Source organism: Chiloscyllium plagiosum, chromosome 28, assembly GCF_004010195.1.
Source record: "Chiloscyllium plagiosum isolate BGI_BamShark_2017 chromosome 28, ASM401019v2, whole genome shotgun sequence".
NCBI classification, from domain to species: Eukaryota; Metazoa; Chordata; class Chondrichthyes; order Orectolobiformes; family Hemiscylliidae; genus Chiloscyllium; species Chiloscyllium plagiosum.
In genome coordinates, this window is record NC_057737.1 from 18557498 (window position 1) to 18580312 (window position 22815).

Genomic DNA, 22815 nt, shown 5'->3' on the forward strand with positions numbered 1-22815 from the left:
GTGACTTGTTAGAGGTGTATAAGATGATTAGGGGTTTAGATAGGGTCGACAGTGAGAATCTTTTTCCAAGGGGGCATAGCTTTAAATTAAGGGGGGGTAGGTACAGGACAGATGTTAGGGGTAGGTTCTTTACTCAGCGAGTCGTGAGTTCATGGAATGCCCTGCCAGTAGCAGTGGTGGACTCTCCCTCATTATGGGCATTTAAGCGGGCATTGGATAGGCATATGGAGGATAGTGGGCTAGTGTAGGTTAGGTGGGCTTGGATCGGCGCAACATCGAGGGCCGAAGGGCCTGTACTGAGCTGTATTCTTCTATGTTCTATGTTCCATGTTCTAAGCTGGGGATTAATTTCATTGATTTCTTGACTGCATATTTCAGTTGTTCATTGCAAGAATTGAGGAGCTCACACCCAACATAAAAGCAATAGGATTTTGCAGTCTTTTTTCAACCAATGATGAAAAACTTGACATTTTTTTGAAAGTTCAGTTGCGTAAATGGAAATAGGAAAATCAAATGTAAGTCTTTACTCAGTATTGTATTACGTAAAGACTTTCACAGAACACTTCAGTCGTGGTGTATTTGGAGAGAGCAGCTGTGATTGTACAAGTAGCTATAACTGGAACCTTGCAAGCAATAAAGAAACCAATAAAAATCAAAATTCTGCAGATGCTATAAATCTGAACCAAAAACAGAATGCTAGAAACCCATAATGTGCGTCATTATAAGTATAGAGTACAAGTGAGCATCTGTTTCAAATAAAAACCTTTCTTCAGTTTTGAAGAGAGGACTGGATCCAAAACATTAACCTGTCTGTTCTCTCCACAAATACTTACTGACCTAATGAGGGCAGTTAGGTTAAGCTACTTTAAAAGAAAAACTGAAGTGCCTATAGTGTTTCACTTCACAGGGTTTCTTTTTCTGAAAAGCAGAAGAGAAAATAATCACCAACTGCGCAAATCTGAAGCACAAACATAAAACTCTTGAAAAACAAAAAAGTGTGTCACTCAGCAACTGGGAAAAGCGAACTTGTTGGCTATTTGGTCAGACGTAGGTTTCTAGAATGTTTCTGGATACATTATTTTTGCAGATTAGTTATTTGCATTACTTTACATGCACAGCATTTTAGGCACATTTATTTGCTGTTTTGGAATCCATCTGTAATTTAAAAGAAGAGATGTGGTATTTTTTAAAGCTACCTATGGTAGATATTGCAAATTAGTTCCAAGTCAGAAAATGTCAGTTGCTGTTAACATACTTGTATTCGGATACTTGCAATACATCTAAGGTGTAGAGGTCCCTCATTTTAAATAGTAGGCTATTCATGGCCTCTCCAGCCGGTGTATTTGAGGCAGTGGGTGAAAACAATAAAATGGGTGGTTAGCTCACTGGTTTCCCTCCAACCCACCCGGAGCTGTTCCACGTCATACAGTGGGTGGCGAAGGCATCAGCCCACTCTTAGGCATACTCAGGCCCTTAATTAAGGACTTGTTTGCACCCCCACTGCAGTAGTACGCATGGCCATGGAAAATGAAACAAAGGAAGCCAGGCAGCTCCCAAACCATCTCAGGTGGAAGGGCATTTGGATGGAGTAGAGGACCAGGGGGAGGAGGTGGTAGCAGCTCTGGGGATTCTCCATACCCATCAGGGGCACTTCCCCTCCCCAGCTTAGGGACTCTTCTCTGCCAACCTCTCTGCAACAGCCACCCCAGTAAAATCTGCCCCACATTCTTAACTGCATGCACACTGCAAGTTTAGTGCCAGAATGAAGACGCGTTGGCTCATCTTAGTGTGCATATGATGTGAAGACAGGAACAAATGTCAAACCAAAGCAGCATGTTCAGTTTAAGTCCAGGTCTCGAATTTGTTTTGTAGTTTCACTACAACTGAAGAGAAGTAGCTTCACACTTACAACACAATCATCATGTAGGTTCATCATCTGACAAGTTTTAAGTTTGTCATATATTGATCAATCTATTTTATCCTTGAATTAATCATTTTACTTTGTGTGTGTTGTTAGTTACATAACTAAAGCATGGCAAACTTCATTGCTCCAATACAAAATGAATGGATAAAGACTTTTCTGAAATGCATCTGCATTACAACTGTAACATTAGTATAACATTTGTACTGATTCCACAGTTGCGTGTAAATACAGCCTAAATATCTTCAGTAAAAATATGCAAGAACAGGGAAAGTTGGAAATTTTCCAGCTTTTTCTTCCATTCAGTGATAGTCAAATTAAAGCTTTAATGTAGCTTCAAAAACCATTAGTTTTCACCGGCCATTTACTCCAGGCTCAAAAAGCTTTCTTTGCTACAAACCTTTCAATACCATTGCTTTCAAACAGAGCTACTTGGTACCTCATTGAGCAAACAGCCTAAAAAAAAATCCAACAATTAAAACTTTGGAATGTTTTTGTCTATTAAAAGGCACTACAAAAACAGCAGCTGTTGTTTACTTATCCAACTACTGATAATGAAATCCTTACATTGTTGAGATGCCCAATTTAGGTCCCTTTAGTGAAGGCTAATACACAAATACAAATTCTGTGTTACGATCGAGCCTTCCACAATCACCTGATGAAGGAGCGTCGCTCCGAAAGCTAGTGTGCTTCCAATTAAACCTGTTGGACTATAACCTGGTGTTGTGTTATTTTTAACTTTGTACACATCAGACAGGTTTTCATCTTCAGACAAACAGTTGTTATTCTGCCTAAAGTTCACCACATTTTGAAAAATCTTGTCTGCTTTGTTCAATTTTGTGTTAGAGGTAATGGACACCAGTGCTGAGAGATTTTCCCATTTCAGGAATCTGCATGGAATGAACTGCTCTCTCACGCACCTCAATTCCAGAACAGCACTTCCTAATAGCTTAGGAATTGCTGCATGAATAAAAATCATAATCCATTTAATATTGCTTCCATTGTCTTGATAGATACAACAGGGAACAATAATGGAGTTGCTGACTGATCACTGCAGCCAACGTATGAACATAGGGTAAGGAAGTAGGGCATTCGGCCCCTCTACTGTTTTTCCAATAATGATCAGATTTGGCCTCAATTCCAAGAAACTGTTGCCTTCTGCCTTAAAAACATCGAATGACCCCAGTCTCTACTGGAGAAGCATGTTCCAAAGACGAAACGGAACTAAACAAAAACCCTCTCGGACATTAATTTACATGGGCAAACCTTGATATTTCAATCGTGTTGCCTATTTCTAGACTCTCTGACAAGCATGCAACCTTTCAGCATGCAACCTGTCAAGTCCACCTCAGGATCTTCATTTCTCTTGTCCCTCTAAACTCTGATGGATACAGGCCCAGTCTGTCTAACTTGCCCTCATCCAACTAGGATAATACCCCATCCTATTTGGATGAACTTTCTCGGAGCTGTTTCTAGTGCCCTTTCTTAAACAACATTTTTGAATAAAGTAGGTGATTACTGGACAAAATGATCTAGATGTGGCCTTGCCAACATTCTGTACAATGGTAGCAACACACCCTTACTTTTATATTCAATTTCCCTCGCAATAAATGGCAAATTTCCATCTGCCTTCCTAATCATTTGTTGCGCCTACACAGTAACTTTCTGAAATTCTTGCACCACTACACCGAGAACCCTCTGTACCTCAGAATTCTGCAATCTCTCTCCCTTTAAATAATATCCTGCTCTTCTATTCTTCCTGCCAAAGTGGACAAGTTCACATCGTCCTACATTACAGTCCATCTGCCAATTTTTTTTTGTCCATTCAGGAAACTATTCATAATGCTTTGTGGACCCGTGCTTTTCATAAATTAGTTTCTTACTGATTTCTCATCATCAGCAAATTCATCCAAGTTATTTATGCAGATTATAGATAATTGTGGTCCTAACACTATGACACACCACTTGTCACATCCTGCCAGCCTGACAATGACCCTCTGTTTCCCACCCTTTCCATTAGCCAAAAACAATCCTCTATCCACGTGAATGTATTAGCCTCTACAACATGAGCTCATAGTTTGTTCAGTAACCTGTGAGGTAATATTTTGTCAAATTACTTCTGAAAATATAAGTATAGCACATCCACTGATTTCCCTTTAACTACATATAAAACTCTATCAATTATTCTATACGTATTTAGCAAATTCCCAGAGGTGAAAAGTTTAGGAATCATAGGTAATTTTGTACTTGGCATGTTTCAAATTACTCATACTATATAGTAAAATATTATTTTCAAAAACAATCCTGAATTAATTATCTGCACCTATTATCTCCTAAGAGAGACTTTTCCATAAATATAGCATGTGTTCACAGAAATGTTTCTGCAGATTGGTTTGATTCAACTCTACAGAATGAAAATAAACAGCCCATCGTTGTCTGCATTATCGAGTCACTTTATAATCCTAAAACAGCAAATACATCAATGCTCAATCTTTTTTTGAAAGCATGCTTATATAATCACTCCACAAAATCCAGTTCCTCCATCCTCTCAAATCACAGAATTGTTATGGTGCAGGAGGTCATTCTACCCATTGTGTCTGTACTGACTCTCCAAATGAGCAGCATGACTGAATACCAATCATCCATCCAATCCTGAAGCCCTACACATCATTTTTTTTTAAAAATAATCAAATTCCCTTTTGAATGCCTCAAATCAGCTGGCTTCCACCACTGAGATTTAGCCCATTAATAGAAATCAGGGAAAGGAAAAGATCCTCAGACTAATTCCTCAGCAACACCACTACATAGCATCCTCAAGTACAAAAAGTATCCACTAACCATTACTTGGTTTCCTGACACACAGCTAGTTTGAGATTGTACTGAAAGCCTATGCAATATTCTCAATTGCTCCAATATCATTGTGATAAAGGTGTGACCAGAACAGTGGATGGAATTCGATGTGCAGTCACTCCATTTATATAGAAAAGGTGGCAAGATGATCACATTACATCAGCTGAATTTTGTGCTTTTACTACCATCTGAAATTGGTTCACTCATTGCAACTTTTAAGTTGACCATGAAATTTTTCTACAGACTCCCTTTCAAGTAGCAGCTTTTCCAGAGGAATTGTATGAAGGCCTTTGATGAGATTTATCCTCATGGTCATTTCTTAAAAGAAAACCAGTAAATCAGATCCCAAGACATCCATTTCATTATACCTGTGGACATTTTCCACTTTCCCACAGCAGGGTCAAGTGGCCTTCAGGTGAAAGTGCCAATTGCCAGCTTTACACTGTGGTTTCACTGTACTAATAACGTCACTGGAACTAAGCAAACTCATTCTGCTTAGAACTCTGAAGTAAACAAAGAATCTTTCATCCCATCAGCCCCAGACTGGATTGTAAACCACATCCCTGTGATGAAAGGCCAATGTGTAAACCCACTTTAAGACTATGTACAGAGTACTAGAGTCCAAAAGTACATTCGGAAGGACATAAGTGCCAGTGCTTGAACACAGCAGGGAGATCCAAGAGTCCAGAGAAAGCACATAAAGTCCTGATGTTTTATTTCAAATGTGTATGGCATCTGCAACACAGCTGTGCTTACCAAGTGCACTGTTCAAACACTGACAGAATGCAGGTCATCCACAAAGAAACCACAACCTGCAGTCTTTTATTTTTCCCTTTCAGGTTTAATTTTTCACTCCTAACAACGGAAACATTCCCTTTTGCAACCATCTCTTCAAAGCCAAGAAAAAGAGCAACAAGGCATTATCCCTAATTAAACATGCCCATGTCCATGATATGAAATGGTCAATTAACCCCTTGATATTAGCCATGACCACCAGTAAATTGTTAACAGCCTGCAGTGCATAGTTGTAATATTTTCCTACTAAAAGTCACTTGTTAATTAAGTTATGCATGAATTCTACAAAGAAAACAATAAAATGTGCAATAGTTTTTTTTTAAATTCATACATCAGCCTTGGTAGGATTTTTAATTCAAAGTTATGCATTCAAACCTCATTGCATAGGTTTGATGTAGGCTGGCATTTCAGCTCAATGTCAAGAGCATGCTGCAGTGCCTTGGATAAGATACTGAATCATAGCTCAGTCTATGCTCTCAAGACAGTGGCAAAAGATCCTGTAGCACTATTTAGGGAGAAGCTGGGAGGCTGTCTCAGTGACCTGACCAATACCTGAACACTCTGCCAAAACCAAAAGTGATTATCTAGTCACTCTGATTATTTGTGGGAACTTACTGTGCTCAAATTACTTGCTAGATTTGCTTAATTACAACATTGAGTAACCTTTAACCTAGTGAGTGCATTCTTGGAAGTTGAAACTTTATTGCTGGAACAGCACAGCAGGTCAGGCAGCATCCAGGGAACAGGAGATTCGACGTTTCGGGCACAGGCCCTTCTTCAGCATTCTTGGAAGGGCTTGGGACAAAGGCTGTGCACCAATGTAAAATTTCTTTCACTTGCGTTACCTCCAAGATCATGTCCTATGACACATTGGGTAGCGCTCCTGATTCTGGACCAGAAGCTCCAGGCTCGAGTCCCATGCCAGGATTTGTTGACCACGGAACAGGCTAACCATCAGTTTGGAAACCCTTCCAATTTGCCTACAGAAGATGGTAAGAGCAAGAGAGATTTCTAATCAGCCTTCCTGTATAAGGCAACAGCAAACTATTGGAGTTCAAAGTTTGTGCGAAGATTTGTAGCTCGGGTGCTCGTTGTTGTGGTTCTGTTCGCCGAGCTGGAAGTTTTTGTTGCAAACGTTTCGTCCCCTGGCTAGGCGACATCATCAGTGCTTGGGAGCCTCCTGCGAAGCGCTTCTTTGATGTTTCCTCCGGTGTTTATAGTGGTCTGTCCCTGCCGCTTCCGGTTGTCAGTTTCAGCTGTCCGCTATAGTGGTTGGTATATTGGGTCCAGGTCGATGTGTTTGTTGATGGAGTTTGTGGATGAATGCCATGCCTCTAGGAATTCCCTGGCTGTTCTCTGGGGAGAAAGTGAGGTCTGCAGATGCTGGAGATCACTGTTACCATGCAGAAAGAAGGCTTTTGACCCATCGTGTTTCCACTGATTTTCCAATCAGTTTGGCTTTGTGTCAGTTTCCTGCTTGTTCCCCAGTACCCTGCACTATTGTTTCTATTTAAATATACATCTAATGCCCACTTGAATATCTTGATTCAATCTGCTTCCAACACACCTTTAGGCACTGCAACTCCTAACTGCTTGCTGTGTGAACAAGGATTTTTCTCAAAACACATTTGCTTCTTTTGCAAAACACTTTAAAATGTGCCTTCTGGTTTTACTTATTGACTGTACCCAGACTCCTCATGATTCTGAAAACTTCCATCAAAACTCTCCTCAGCTATAACTTCTCCAAGGGAAGCAGTCCTGACTTTCCTAACCTATCCTCCTGACTGCTTCTCATCTCTGGAACCATTCTTGTAAACAACTTCTCCATATCCTCCAATGCATTCACATCCTTCCTAATGTATGGCACTCAGAAAGGCTGTACTGCAGCTGAGGTCTAATTCATTTCCTGTATACATCAGTGTAACCTCTCTGCTTTGGTGGACTATGCTGCTATTAAGGAAGTTGAGAATACCTAACGCCTTATCAACTGCTCTCTCTACCTGCCCTAGCACCTTGAATGATCAATACACATAATCAACCAAGTCTCTATGCTTTCACACACCCTTTCGCATAACATCCTTTTTTTCAGCACTGTTCCTCCTACCAAAACACATTACCATTGAACTTCATCTGCCACCTGTCCGCCCACTCCTCCAACATGTCAATGTCCTTTTGAAGGTTGGCACTGTCCCCCTTTCTATTTACAAAGCTCCCAAGTTCTATATCCTTCACAAACTTTAAAATTTACCCCCTTCATGCCAAAATAAATATTATCAGAAAACACAAGGATCCTAATACTGATCCCTGGAGTATTCCATTGCATAATTCTCCAACAAAATACCCATTAAACATTACTCTGTTTCCTACCTCTCAGCCAATTTACCTTGTTATTCCTTTTTGTTCGGTGAGCTATAGTTTTCCTCACAAGTCTGTAAACTGCTGGGAAAAGAATATGGAAAACACTTTTTAAGCAAGAGATGACTGCTTCGGGGAATGAGGTTGTTCCATATTAGATGAATGCTGTGGTTCTGTTTGCCGGGCTGGGAGTTTTTGTTGCAAACGTTTCGTCCCTTGGCTAGGCGACATCATCAGTGCTTGGGAGCCTCCTGCGAAGCGCTTCTTTGTTGTTTCCTCCGGTGTTTATAGTGGTCTGTCCCTGCCGCTTCCGGTTGTCAGTTTCAGCTGTCCGCTGTAGTGGTTGGTATATTGGGTCCAGTTCGATGTGTTTGTTGATGGAGTTTGTGGATGAATGCCATGCCTCTAGGAATTCCTTGGCTGTTCTCTGTCTGGCTTGCCCTATGATAGTAGTGTTGTCCCAGTCGAATTCATGTTGCTTGTTGTCTGCTTGTGTGGCTACTAAGGATAGCTGGTCGTGTCGTTTCGTGGCTAGTTGATGTTCATGTATGCGGATTGTTAGCTGTCTTCCTGTTTGTCCTATATAGTGTTTTGTGCAGTCCTTGCATGGTATTTTGTACACAACTCACCAGAACGAAGGACCCGATATCCAACATGAGCAAGACGAATGTAGTGTGCAAAATACCATGCAAGGACTGCACTGAACACTATATAGGACAAACAGGAAGACAGCTATCAATCCGCATACATGAACATCAACTAGCCGCGAAACGACACGACCAGCTATCCTTGGTAGCCACACACGCAGACACCAAGCAACATGAATTCGACTGGGCCAACACTACTATCATAGGACAAGCCAGACAGAGAACAGCCAGGGAATTCCTAGAGGCATGGCATTCATCCACAAACTCCATCAACAAACACATCGACCTGGACCCAATATACCAACCACTACAGCGGACAGCTGAAACTGACAACCGGAAGCGGCAGGGACAGACCACTATAAACACCGGAGGAAACATCAAAGAAGCGCTTCGCAGGAGGCTCCCAAGCACTGATGATGTCGCCTAGCCAGGGGACGAAACGTTTGCAACAAAAACTTCCAGCTCGGCGAACAGAACCACAACAAACTATTGGAGTATTTTGCCCATCGGCAAGGATCGAACCAATGGGAAACCAACCTTTGGAAAGGATCAAAATAACAAATGATAAAGAGCAGATTCGAAAAGGCTATCCAGCTCACTTAGCCTATGATGCAGACCTACAGACCTCCTTTACTCCCGACTTGGAATTGATGACACAAAAGGAAATTCTATTCTGGGTACATAATATTGTCAGGATTTCAATGAGGAGAAAGTGAGGACTGCAGATGCTGGAGATCAGAGCTGAAAATGTGTTGCTGGAACAGCGCAGCAGGTCAGGCAGCATCCAAGGAGCAGGAGAATAGACGTTTCAAGCATGAGGGCTCATGCCCAAAACGTCGATTCTCCTGCTCCTTGGATGCTGCCTGACCTGCTGTGCTTTTCCAGCAACACATTTTCAGGATTGCAATGATTAAAGCTACAAGAACCGCATCTCAGAGCCAAGTTTTTGCAAAATCTCAAAGAAACATCTTGAATCTTCACTTCATTCCAGAATACACAAGCACTTAGAAATCTTGTGAATATGGTTACCTGGTTATCATAATAGTGAGACACGCTTTTCTAATCATAATGTTATCTGCTAATGCGAACATTTAAAAGGGCAATTCTGGAAGTGAATCACCTGCCTGCTATAAGATTGCTGCAGGCCTCAGCTGGTCAACCACATTTTTAAAAGTATATCCCAACTCTGTTGCTGTTCTTTTTATTTGCACAAGGGATGTGGGCGTTGTTGGCTAGCCCTGGAGAAGGTGGTGGTGAGCTGCCTTCTTGAACCACTGCAGACCATTAGCTGTTGTGGAGTCCCAGGATTTTGACCCAGTGAGCATGAAGGAATGGTGAAGTCAGGATGGACTAGGGCTTGGACGAAAATGTGATGGTGTTCCCATGCACCTGCTGCTGTTGTCTTTCCAGATGGTGGAAGGTACATGTTCAAAGGATGCTGCCTAAGGAACCATGGTGAGTAACTGCAGTCTCTCTTGTAGATGGTACACACTGTTACCAATGTGTGCGGGATGGTGGAGGGAGTGAACGTTGAAGGTGCTGGATGGAGTGTCAATCAAGCAGGTTGCTTTGCCCTGGATGGTGACTCACTCCTCAATTGTTGTTGGGAATTGCACTCATCCAGACAAGTGGAGAGTATGCCACCTGACTTTTGCCTTTTTAGATGATAGTGGACAGACTTTGGGGTGACAGGAGGCAGGTTACTCACTGCAGAATTCATTGTAATCAACAGGCTGTCAAAGAAATGTTTTAAAATATAGATACTGGGTTTTAAATGGGAATCACCTCAGTTTTAATACAATCCAAAACAATCCTTTCAGAGTCCCAAAAATGCCCCATTCTGAGGAAGGGTCACTGGACCCGAAACATTAACTCTGATTTCTCTTCACAGATGCTGCCAGACTTGCAAAGCTATTCCAGCAATTTCAGTTTTTGTCTTCTCCATCTCCTTTTACAATGGATTTAAAGCAATTCTCAATTGCTGTCATGTGTAGAGAAAGTATTCTGGCTGAAATATTTGAGGACTGCAAGTGTGAGATGTAACTAATCCAATCCAGTATTCCATGTTCACCAAAGCTGTTGTATCACTAAGCCTCTAAATTGTTAAGGTCAATCTTAAAAAGATTTTGCTTTGAAAAGGGAAGTTTTGGGGGAAATAGTTTTGTTAAGTACAGGAGTCTGTCATTTTACCACTCTAGTGTAGAACACATAAATGTGAGATTAAACTAGTTGCATATTACAAGAGGCTGTCATTCAAAATTTTTGACAGAGTTGTTGGGAGAAGTAAAATTTCTTAAAGCATTACAGCCATCAAAAATTACTATTTGTGATGTGTTCAGTATAATTTGACTTTATCCTTCTATTTATGAATCATCTAGGTACATTTTGTCACTAGATTTTAGCCCAGACAGAGCGGCTGAGCATAGGCAAAAGATTAAACTCAAGTCGGCAATTTAAAGTGATTATAGTTAATGCTAAAGGATTGAGCTGTAATAACTCCTTAGGCCAGAGAATAAAAAGATGCAGATTTTAGTTTTAAGAAAATAGTCATCAAAAAGAAAGATAAAACAATAGGCTACTTTCACCAATGCACAAGGAGAGCATTCTAAAAGGGCAAATTCAATGGCAGCATCGAAATATACACGAACCATATTCAAACCATTGTGCCAAGAGTGTAATTTAGTTTCTCGAGAGCTGCAGTAAAGTTGCTTCAATGCCACAAAGACAAGTAAGGTTTTTGTATCTCTTCGTAATAAATCTGAAAATCTAAGATTTGGTTCTGTACACGTCTCTAACTCAGCTGAACTGAAGAATTTACTTTGATAAACAAGTCAGCATTGTGCAAGTTGAAATGCCTTTAAGATTTAGAGGAGCAATAGTTTTATCCATTGTTCACAGGAACCACCTTTACAAGTCTCTCTGAATAAACTAGTCCAATTAGTGTCAAATTGTGGTTGGTTTTGTGATGTATTGGCCCCTCAAACCCTCACCACTCCCTCCCCATTCTCCTGCCGAAAGAGCTATTAAATAAGAGTACTTTTTCATTCTAGTCAGTTGAAGTGGATTCCAAGTCAAAAGCAACAGCTTCATTCTACCCAGACCGTTCTCAAATGACATCTTAAATTGTACTATAAAGTGTTCTATCAATCATTCAAGGGAATGGTTCCCCCATACAACAAATTAGTTCATAAGTATGAGGGGAATTCAAGGACTAACCAGTTGCCAAGATCCTGTGGGTCTGTGCTACCATTCCAGCTTCATTTCACTGTATAGTTTGTGCAGCAGAAAAACGTCTAAGCACTCTAACGAACTGAGCACCATCTGTCTTATAATTTAAAGCAAAGCATCACAGTACACAGCATTTCATAGATTACATCAGTCTTCCCCCATTCTCTACAAAATCAAAAGTGGAATGCAATTTTTATCTCCTTCAGGTTCAGTATTACCTTAGAGATAAATTTCACATATCAGGTGCAACACTATGACTAGATTTGCGATCAATCTCCATTTGATGCATAAAATACTTAACTAATACCCACTACAGGTTTAAATTGGTTGTTCTTGTACTATATGCTCATAGCCAAGTGACATTGGTGAGACCTATTCCAAGTATTCCTATGATAGCAATGAATTTGCTTTGCACGTGAATAGCTTTTTAAGCTGGGGGAAAAAAAAATCAAATAGCATGCAGATCTGCAGCCAGTGAGGAGAAAACAGGCATTCAGAAGCCAATTGAGTTTTTACAACAATCCAGCAAAGTTTCAAATTCAAAAACCCTAATTTCAAAAAAAGTTTACAAACCATCAAATGTATTGAATTTAATTTCACGCCTTGTCAGGATGGGATATGGACTTGTAAGCTTTCAGTTGGAAATACTGTAACCATTACACTATAATACTGCAGTGCATGCAGTTTTACATACTGCTGACTATGAAAATAGTTTGTATATAAATATAGGAAATATGCAAATTAACATGTGATATGATACTGAAACAGTATTGCTCAGCTGGTAATACACACATGAAAAGCTCTCCTGGAATCCTGCTACTTTTCAATAAGAACACTTTTCTGAGATTACCAACACTGTCATAGGGTTTTGTATCTTTGTGCTAACAGCCAATAACAACTAACACAATTCCTTCCTCTTACTGCTCCCATCGTTTTGTACAACAGTGATATACTAGTATTGCTCCACGGAACCACTTGATGGGAACTGACCAACAGATAAAGCTGTCCTCGTAATGGACCTTTTAAAGAACAGGTGAAATAACAGGCAGTGTTTACTGGTACCAGCTTTTGGAACTCAGTCTGTAAGTTAGAATCAAAAGAAACAGTAAATACCTGTAATACCTACATAATGTATTCCAATGACATATACATACTATTTAGTGAAAGTAATCTGGACTGATAAACCTCACTTGTTGCAGTCATACTGTATGAAAGATTCAATGTTTGCTACACACAACAGGCTGCGAATTGTACAGCTACATTCACAAATATGCACAACATTGGTTTGAAGTCATGATCGTTCTTCATTCATAGGTTTTTTCCTCACTGCATCAAGTACAACATTCTTTTTCCACTCACCATGTTGGACCTTCTTTGCTTAATTAGGTAAAGAAAATACATCACATAGTACAGCTGAAGCATCTGGGGCAGTTCACAAAAATAACAGTTATAGGAACCAAAATGTAGATATAGGTGGGCCCCTGGAGCTTCCTCTATCATTCATTCAAATAGCCCATTTGTATCAAAATGCAATTTGCCTACACTTTAGCTCCATGTCCTATAAATGTTGAAAGAGGATTAAATCATTACAGACCATTACCCTATTTCTACATGAAGTCTCTCATTTAGCATTTCAACACAATATGTTGACAGATAATGATATTATTTATCTCACTGTGCCACCTACTGGCCCCTTTGAAAGCTACAGCATATAAAGCAATTCATATCATTGCCTATTGAGTTTCCATTAATATATAGGAGAAATAACTAGCTGAAAAGATATGACCCCACTTTATCCTGATACTTATTCAAATCTATTTAAATGCATCACCAGATTCTGTTCATGTTCTTGGTTGGCTGTGTATTCCAAATACATATGCAGTACAGTATCAGTCCTCATTCTCTGTAAAACTCCTGTCTATATTAAGTGACTTCACATCTGGATGCATGTTATGCACCTTGTCCCAGAAAATAAAAACCTACTTAAAATTGGGGAAGTATAACTGTGCAGCAAAATGCTAGCAGCCTCATCTGAAAAAGCGGCTGAGTCTGTCAACATACATTGGCAAAATCTATCTCCTTGGAGCCAACGGATTCTACACCTTAAAGAGGCAAAAGAAAAGAATTCAAAGCCAGTGCTTGGCGCTGCGGAATGCTGCAATTTAGTTCTGTCAGGAACAAAAAACTCCCATACAAGCTGTCACCTGAACTCAACAAGAAAATTATCAAATTCCACCGCTTTATTAGCCAACGCTAACTACGTACAAATTGTTGGCCAACATTGAAAATTGGATAAAATATCAATGAGCTGTAGCATGCCAGGAAACAAGACTGTACTCTGATTGGTGAGAAAGCCATCATTGTAGAGACAACTACCTGTAAGAAGCTACAGGAGAACAGTTGTTCCATACTGTAAGGAAAAAGGCACAAAATTAAAGTTGATGTTGATATTCAAGTGTAAAACATCGCCAAAGAGAAATTTTAGAAAGGAGTGGTCATGCTTGCTCAAGACAGGCTTGAGGGTGGCACAGTTGCTCATTTACTGCCTCACAGCACCAGGGACCCGGGTTCAATTTCCACCTTGGGCAACTGAGGAATTTGCACATTCTCCCCGTGTCTACATGGGTTTCCACTGGGTGCTCCAGTTTCCTCCCACAGTCCAAAAATGTGCAGATTAGTGGATTGGTCGTGCAAAGGTGCCCATATTGTCTACGAATGTGCAGGCTAAGTGGATTAGCCATGGGCAATGTGGTGTTATGGGGATAGGGTTGCTTTTGTTTTATTCCATTGTAATATTCAATTTTGGGCCTACATCAAGTTTACATATCAATCCCACAAAAGCAAAACTTTACCAGTGTTAAGACATGCCTCATGAATTCAGCCTCAAAGACTAGTCTCAAAAATTTCAATATTTACACAAATTTATACAGTAACACCTAATAATTCATTAATATATTGCCTACCATTGTGCTGATTGACGCACAAATTCAACAGGTACAGGAACAAGGCAAATCCAAGAATTAGACGAAGCACAATATTTACATAAAGTTTACTCATACACATCTTGAATGGTGGCGTATCCAACAAATTATGATATCACTTCACAAAAACAGTAGGCTTTGTCACCATTAGTAAGTAACTGATTCTTTCTCAACATTAAGCTGTGGAATGGATTCCAACACATGGTGGATAACAGCTGTGGAAGACCACATCTTAAAAAACATATTATTCATATGATAATGTTATAAATATAGCTGCCCTCACTATTTGCCCTCACATAGGTGGTGGTGAATTTCTTCTTGAATCACTGGAATCCATACAGCATTGGATGATATCCAATATTGCTTGCTGTAGGTCAGATCTACAGCAGCAATGTCACATTCTTTTCTTCTACATGTTGCCCTAAATTTGCTTCAAAGTCATACGTTCAAAATAAGTGAAAGGAAATTCAACATATTTATCAAGAGAAGCTCACCTCTTCAATCATATTGTCCTTTTCAGCAGAGAGCTCCTCATCAGATGATCCATTTTTCACCATTTTTCTGAGACGGTAACAGTACTCCCGTAGCTGGCCACCGGAAAAGGAAATGAAACAGTGTAATTTAAAAGGAGGTAATGTCCTGATGAAACTAGCAGCCAAACGATAGAGCAGGTGCTACAGCAATAATCATTACAACCTGAGCCTGGAAACTGGTACAGGGTAAATAAAAATCTAAGAGTTAAATGTGTGGCTCAAAGATCAGGGTGGGATGAATGGGTTTCCGTTCATGAGGGACTGGCTCCAGTATTGGGGTGGAAGGGAGCTGTTCCAGGGGATGGGCTTTACTTGAACAATGATGGGACCAGCATCCTGGAAAAATCGAATAACCAGCATTGTCGCAACAGGCTTCAGCTAAACTGAAGGGTCTAGAGAGGGAGTACATAGGCTTAAAAGACAAGAGGATATGGGGGCATTGCAGACCAGCTTTTAACTCAATGAAACCCACAGTGCAACCAGAAAGGACAGAGTAGACAAACATGGAAAAAAAAAGTATATAGGTTGTGGGCAACACGGTGGCTAGCATTGCTGCCTCACAGCGCCAGAGACCCAGGTTCAATTCCCACCTCAGGCAACTGTCTGTGTGGAGTTTGCACATTCTCCCAGTGTCTGTGTGGGTTTCCTCTGGGTGCTCCGGTTTCCTCCCACAGTCCAAAAATGTGCAGGTTAGGTGAATTGGCCATGCTAAATTGCCCGTAGTGTTAGGCGAAGGAGTAAATGTAGGGGAATGGGTCTGGGTGGGTGGCTCTTCGGCTGGTCGGTGTGGACTTGTTGGGCTGAAGTGCCTGTTTCGACACTAAGTAATCTAATCTAATCTTCAACGGGGTAAAATGGTGAAGGGCAAATTAATGGCCCTTTACTGAACTGCACATGATATTTGGAACAAAATTAACAATTAGTGGCACAAATTGGGATTAATGGTTAAGTCTTACACCTCCTGTTCACATCTGGTTAAAAGAAAATCAGGGGTAAGGGGGCCTTTCAAAAGGACAAGCAGGACAGAAATACAGAATTACACCTTGCTAATATGAGATAGAAGAACAGCAAGAAATTATCTTGGATCGAAATATCTAGAATCCATCTGGATGGAGGTACAAAATGACAAAGGGAAGTAGACACTTGTGACAGTAGTCTATAGGCCCCTTAACAGTAGTCATCCTGAAAGAGAATAGGAGGGCATGCAAAAAACAGGCAGTAGGTCAATCATGGGTGATTGTAATTGTCATGGAGATTGGAAATATCAAATTCAAAAAGGTAGCTACAAGGAAAAATTCATTGAGTGTATCACAGGTATTTTCCTAGAACAACATGCTGTGAATCCAGACAGGGATCACTTTAATTTGAATCTTGTAATGTGTAGTGAGGCACATTTAATATATGATCTCCAAGTAAAAGATCCCCTAGTTAAGAGACCAGGACGTGGCAGAATTTAGCATTCAGTTGGAGAGTGAGGAACGTAGGTTGGAAACAACTGTGTTAAACATAAATAAGATTAATTACAAAGGAATGAGAGCAGAGTTGGCTGCAATGGAGTGGGAAAAGGGTTTAGCAGCTGGACGAAGAACAATGGCAGACAGACATCGAAGAAAATAGCTCATGATGCACAGCAAAGATATATCCCAGTGAGGAAGTAGGCAGGGGATAAGCCAACCATGGTTAAGTAAGAAAGTTAAAGGACAATATCAAATTCAAAGAACAAAATACATTGTGGCAAAGATTAGGGGGTAAACCAGATGATTGGGAAAGAGTTAAAAAACAACAACACATGAGAAAAGAAATTATAAAGGGGGAAATTAAACCACAAAAGACAGTTTAGCAAATTATATGAAACAGATAGTAAGAGCGTCTTTAAATATATAACAAGGAAGAGAAGCTAAAGTGAAACAGGCCCCAGGCATGTGAAAGACACTCAAAATGAAAATGGGGAACCAGGAAATGGTAGAAAAGTTGAATAAATACTTTGCATCAGTTTTCATATTAGAGAATACAAAACAGCATTTCAAAATTACTAAACATTCAAGAGTTAAATACTGTGACGCAGAGGGGAAAGAAATAAATACAATAACTATCACTCGAGAAAATCTTCTAGGGAAACCATTGAGTTTGAAAGACCAATAACTCCCTGAATTTAATGGGTTGTATCCTATTAATTTAGAAATTTATATTTCTTAATCAATTGGCATTTACAACTAACTATGTTAAGCTACAATGTTTTGTGCTATTCCTCTCCAGTTACAACATTTAAAAGACTTTTGGATAAGTACATGAATAGGAAAGGTTTGTTGGGATATGGGCCAGACACAGCCAGGTGGAACTAGTTTGGTTTGGGAACATAGTCGGCATGGAGTAGTTGGATCGAAGGGTCTGTTTCCATGCTGTATGGCTCGATGTTCTATAAATCTGTAAGTAGCTACAGAGAGAGCAATGAACTGTAATCTTTCAAGCATCCTGGGAAAGTCATGATAATTGGAAAACTGCCAATGTTATCTAAAAAAGGAGAGGGACAAAAAATGGGCCAGTTAGCTTCCAGTTAGCTTAATAGCTGTCATGGGGAATTTGTGAGAATCTATTACAAATAGATTTAAATCTATTTAAAAGCACAGCATTGAGAGATACATTAAAACAATCAAGTAGAGTCAATGTGGCTTCTTCTTGAAGGGGAAATCAAGCATGACAAATTAGAATTTTTTGGGGAAGGAATAGGAGGATAGATAAATGGGAACCAATAGTTGCAATATATATGGATTTCCAAAAGATGTTTAATAAGGTTTCACGCACAAAGCTACTAAATTAGATGGTGTTAAAGGATAATATATTTAGCATAGGTAGAGGGTTAGCTAAGTAACAGAAGACAGTGTTGGATTAAGGGTTGTATTTTTAGGATGGCAACCTGTAACTCGTGGAGTGCCACGGGAGATGGAACAACAATTGTTTACTGTGACTTGGATGGTGGAAGTGAACGTGAATGGCAAAAATTAGGTGGGAAGGCAAGTAGTGAGGATGGTACAAAGAGTCGATGTGAGGTGAAATGAGTGGGAAAATATCTGGCAGTTGGAATATACTGTGAGAAAAACGTGAGGTTATGCACTTTGGCAAGAAGAATAGAAGAGCTGAATATTATTGAAGTGGAGAAAGTGTCCAGAAACCTGCAGCACAGAGGGATTTGGGAGTCCTTATGCATAAGTTTCAAATAACTAGCATACATGTTCAGCAGGCAATAGGAAAGCAAATGTAATGTCGGCCTTTATTTCAAAGGAATGAGGGATGGAAAATATTGAAGCTTTACTAAATCTATACCAGGCACCAGTTAGAGCACAGCTGGAATAGTTTTAGTCTCCTTATCCAAACAGAGATGTACTGACATTGAAGGCAGTCCAGAAAAGATTCACGAGGTTGATTTTGTGTGTGGAGGAATTTACTTAGGACAGATGGAGTAGGTTGGACTTGTACTCAGAGTTTAGAAGAATGAGAGACAGCTTTATTGAAATGCAAGATTCTCAGGAGACTTGACAGATAGATGTGGAGAGATTGTTGCCTGTTGAGAGAGAGTCTGGAATCAGGGGTCAGAATCTCAGAGTAAAAGGTCAGCCATTTAAGACCAGTTGATAAAGAATTGAGAGTCTGTAGCACTTTTACCAAGGCTGGGTTTTTAAGTATATTCAAGCCTGCAATTGATAGGTTTGTAAATAGTATGAGAATCAAAGGATATAGGGTAAAGACAGGAAAGAAGAGTTGAAGATTATCAGATCAGCCATAATCTGATTGAATGAGGGAGCAGGTTCTAAGGGCAGATCAGGTTCTAAGGGCAGATGAGGTTCTGTTTTAACATCTCAGCTCTTCTAGAGTACCCCACTGGAGTATTGGCTTTGATTTAATGTGCTCTAGCACTGGAGTGGGCCTTGAACCTGGAGACTACTGACTCTGAAACAAAAATAGTACCATCTGTACCCAGGATGAGAAACTAGACTGTCAGTGTAGAGTTTGCATGTTCTTCCCATGTCTATGTGGGTTTCCTCCAGGTGCTCCAGTTTCCTCCCACAGTCCAAAAATGTGCAGGTCAAGTGAACTGGTCATGCTAAATTGCCCATAGTGTTAGGTGCGTTAGTCAGTGGTAAATATAGGGTAGGGGAATGGGTCTGGATGGGCTATTCTTTGGAGGGTCGGTATGGTCTTGTTGGGCCGAAAGGCCTGTTTCCATACTGTAGGGAATCAGATTTTAATCTAATCTAATCTAAATAAGATTCACGTGATCTCTGCATTTCTTCTGATGTCCATTTAAGAACATGATAAATAGAGTAGGCCATTCAGTTCCTCTAAGGTCTCCTCTTCCAATGCCTTCCTACACCCTTCTGGTCTTTTCCAATTGGGTCATACTAAAATAGTAATCATTTCTCTGCAGTTTGTTCTTTAATCTCCTCTCTAACTGTAATTAGACAATCCTCTGAATACTTTCCCCTCTTGAGATAAGACTTTCTGCAACATGATAATTTGAAGTTTTATGTTCGCAAGAGGAAAACTTCACCTGTTCTCAGTTTTCTGCTCTCAGTCTCAGACATTTGGACAATGCCCCAAGATTTCTGTTTGGAATGCAATTTGTAAAAGAAAATGCTGGAAAACCAGTCTGACTATATTTCAGCAATCACTTTAACTTATTCATACCTTGTGATTCAGAACATCATTCATGGCCTTGCTTGCTTCTGAACTGTACGATTCAGGAAAACACTTCTTAGGCATGACTCCATATTTTTCTACAAGGCAGAGATGAAAAGTTTTTTTAATAATCTTGAAATATGTTTGTTTCGAAATAAGAAGCTTCCTGTATCAGTTTTGCTTGCTCTTTTCACTTCAAGAAGTTCAAAATCCTGTTCACAAGTCCTTTCTCTTTTGGCTCTCGTTGCTTTCTTAAATTCCCTCCTGTACTTCCTGTACCCCTCTAAGGCCACAGCTGAAATGCTCACTTTGGACTTGCTAAAATCCCTGCTCTTTTTCTTCATCCATTCCTGAATTGTCCTGGACATCCAGGGTTCTCTGAACTTATTGCTCTTACATTTGCCCTTTAAAAGGGCAATTGTTGGACCTGTACGCTTCTTTTTGAATGCCCCCCCATTGCTCTGCTGTAGACCTGCCCATAAGAAGCTGCTCCCAGTCTAGTGTGGCCAGATCCTGCTTTATTTTAATGAAATCTGCCTTCCCCAAATCCAAATCCATCTTCTTCAGGCCATCTTTTTCCTCGTCCAGAACAAATTTGAACCATATAATGTTGAGGTCACCATCGTTAAAATGCTCCCCCACTGCTACACTGAACTTCTTTCCTCAGAACCCCTTCCAGCACTGTGCCATTGCTGTGGCCTCTAAGTATTGATACAAAACACTCCCCAGATACATTTCAAGAAATCCACCCCCTCTAAACCTTTAACACTATGACTATGCCAATTTAGGTTGGGAAAATCAAAATCCCCTGCATCTTTATCCAATTATTACTCTTATACACACACAAACAATCTATGTATTTGCTCCTCTATTTCCCATCGACTCTTTGGGAAGTCTATAATACATACCCAGGAAAGTAACTGTCTCCTTAACATTCCTAAGTTCTACCCACCAAGCCTTGTTTGAGGACCTTTCCAAGATATCATATTGTCTTACAGCAGTAATTGACTCCTTAACTAATAATGCTACATCACCAATCTTTTTACACCTTCCTCTGTAGCACCTAAAGATCTGAAAGACTCTTTAGATTAGATTAGATTAGATTAGATTCCCTACAGTGTGGAAACAGGCCCTTCGGCCCAACAAGTCCACACCGATCCTCCGAAGAGTAACCCACCCAGACCCATTTCCTCTGACTAACGTGCCTAACTGTTGGGGAAAAGTTAACATGGTTTGCCTGGAAGCCATTTTCCTAATCGGGCTGAGAAGCCATTTTGTGTCCCCAGAACTTTGCTGGCTGTGCATTCCCTACTATGAGGTAATGTGAAAGGTAGGCCTTATCTTCCTCAGGTGTAAGATAGTGTTTCCTCCCTTTGATGAATGATCAGGTTGTAGAACCAGCCAAGCTGACACAGACTTGTCAATTAGTCCCACTTCCTTCACAAGTTATTCCCACTTCACATTCATTCTGCTAATTAGGGACACCTCTGCTTAGTGTTAGCAATCTGTGTAACTAGAACAAATGGTGATACCATTTGTTCTGTCCACTTGTGGAATGCACAATAGGGCTTTAGTTTTGACCTTAATGACTAACCTCTAATTTAGTACCAACTTGTAAGCATACCAAACTGTGTAATCAAAGATCAGCTCCTATCTGCTTTCTCTATATAATCCTGTGGTATCCTGATGTACTTCAGAATAACACTGAGCCACAGTTAGGACGGTAAATTCCCCATGATATATCATGTAATAAACTAATCAGTTCTCAAGGTTTGAGTCTCGAGAGTTTTCTTCAACACTAACACTACAGGCAATTTCGCACAGCCAATTCACCTGACCTACACATCTTTGATTGTTAATTCCAGATTTTTATTGAAATCATATTCTACCATCTGATATTGTTGGATTTGATCCCCAGTCCTCAGAACATTACTTAGATTGCTAGATTATTAGTCCAGCATTAATACCACTATGCTTTCTGATACAGACCATTAATAGTTAAATTCACACAATAAGAGTTTTCATCTCTGGTCAGTAAGAACTAAGTTGAGTTTGCTCAAATTGATTTAAAAGAGAACCTCCAAGGTAAGCAGAGGGACAACTTTAGCTCTGCAAGTCCAGGTTGCATCCTGACACATACCCAGAATGAAAGGACAGTCTTCTAACCTACTGTTTGCCAGACTTACATCATTCTGAAGATTGCATGGTCTTTGAGTGCAGTCTTAACATTTCTGAACACATGACCTTGTTGTCTCGTATCCTGTAGCCATCCTAACAAATCTCGTTATTGTACCATCTGTACAGCAGATATAACAAACAGAGGACATCTTGCAATGGCAGCACTCTTGCATTCCATAGGTCCAAGTCAATACTTAACAAGATCACACACAAGAGCTTTTGGCAAAGAGATGAGAAATGAAACTATAAAAATGTAAAAATGCGTGAGAAAATACTGTTGCCTTCTCCAATCTCATTACATGTGTTATCAAGGAAATGCAATGTGTAATTTGCTGACTAAGTAAACACCGGGTAAATGGCCTTCAACATTATTTACATGCAAATGCCACAGCAACTTTGGATGAGGAACAAATGCACAAGTCAACATGGAAATCTAAAAGTTGTTGTTGCAGCTGAGCCACACCATTGTTAAGACAACACTATTCTTGCAAAAGTATCTGATTCACACTGACTTGCAGTAAATTGCATAAGGTTGCTGTATTTGTGTAGTGGATATAAAGTAAACTTGTCCCCCACCCCAGTCTGACCTATCACCCTCACCTTGACTTCTTTCCACCTATCACATTTCCGACGCCACTCCCCCAAGTCCCTCT

The 22815-nt window shown here is 40.1% G+C and overlaps 1 protein-coding gene across 1 annotated transcript in view; it reads right to left on the reverse strand.

The window, feature by feature from the left end:
• blmh (bleomycin hydrolase) overlaps positions 1–22815 on the reverse strand; it is a 91588-nt gene that overhangs the window by 55190 nt on the left and 13583 nt on the right. Inside the window, exons 5-6 of the mRNA XM_043718428.1 lie at positions 19994–20082; positions 15272–15364 (exon numbers count right to left, since the gene is read on the reverse strand). Of these exons, the coding sequence (XP_043574363.1) occupies positions 15272–15364; positions 19994–20082 (182 nt within the window). The remainder of the gene's footprint in view (positions 1–15271; positions 15365–19993; positions 20083–22815) is intronic.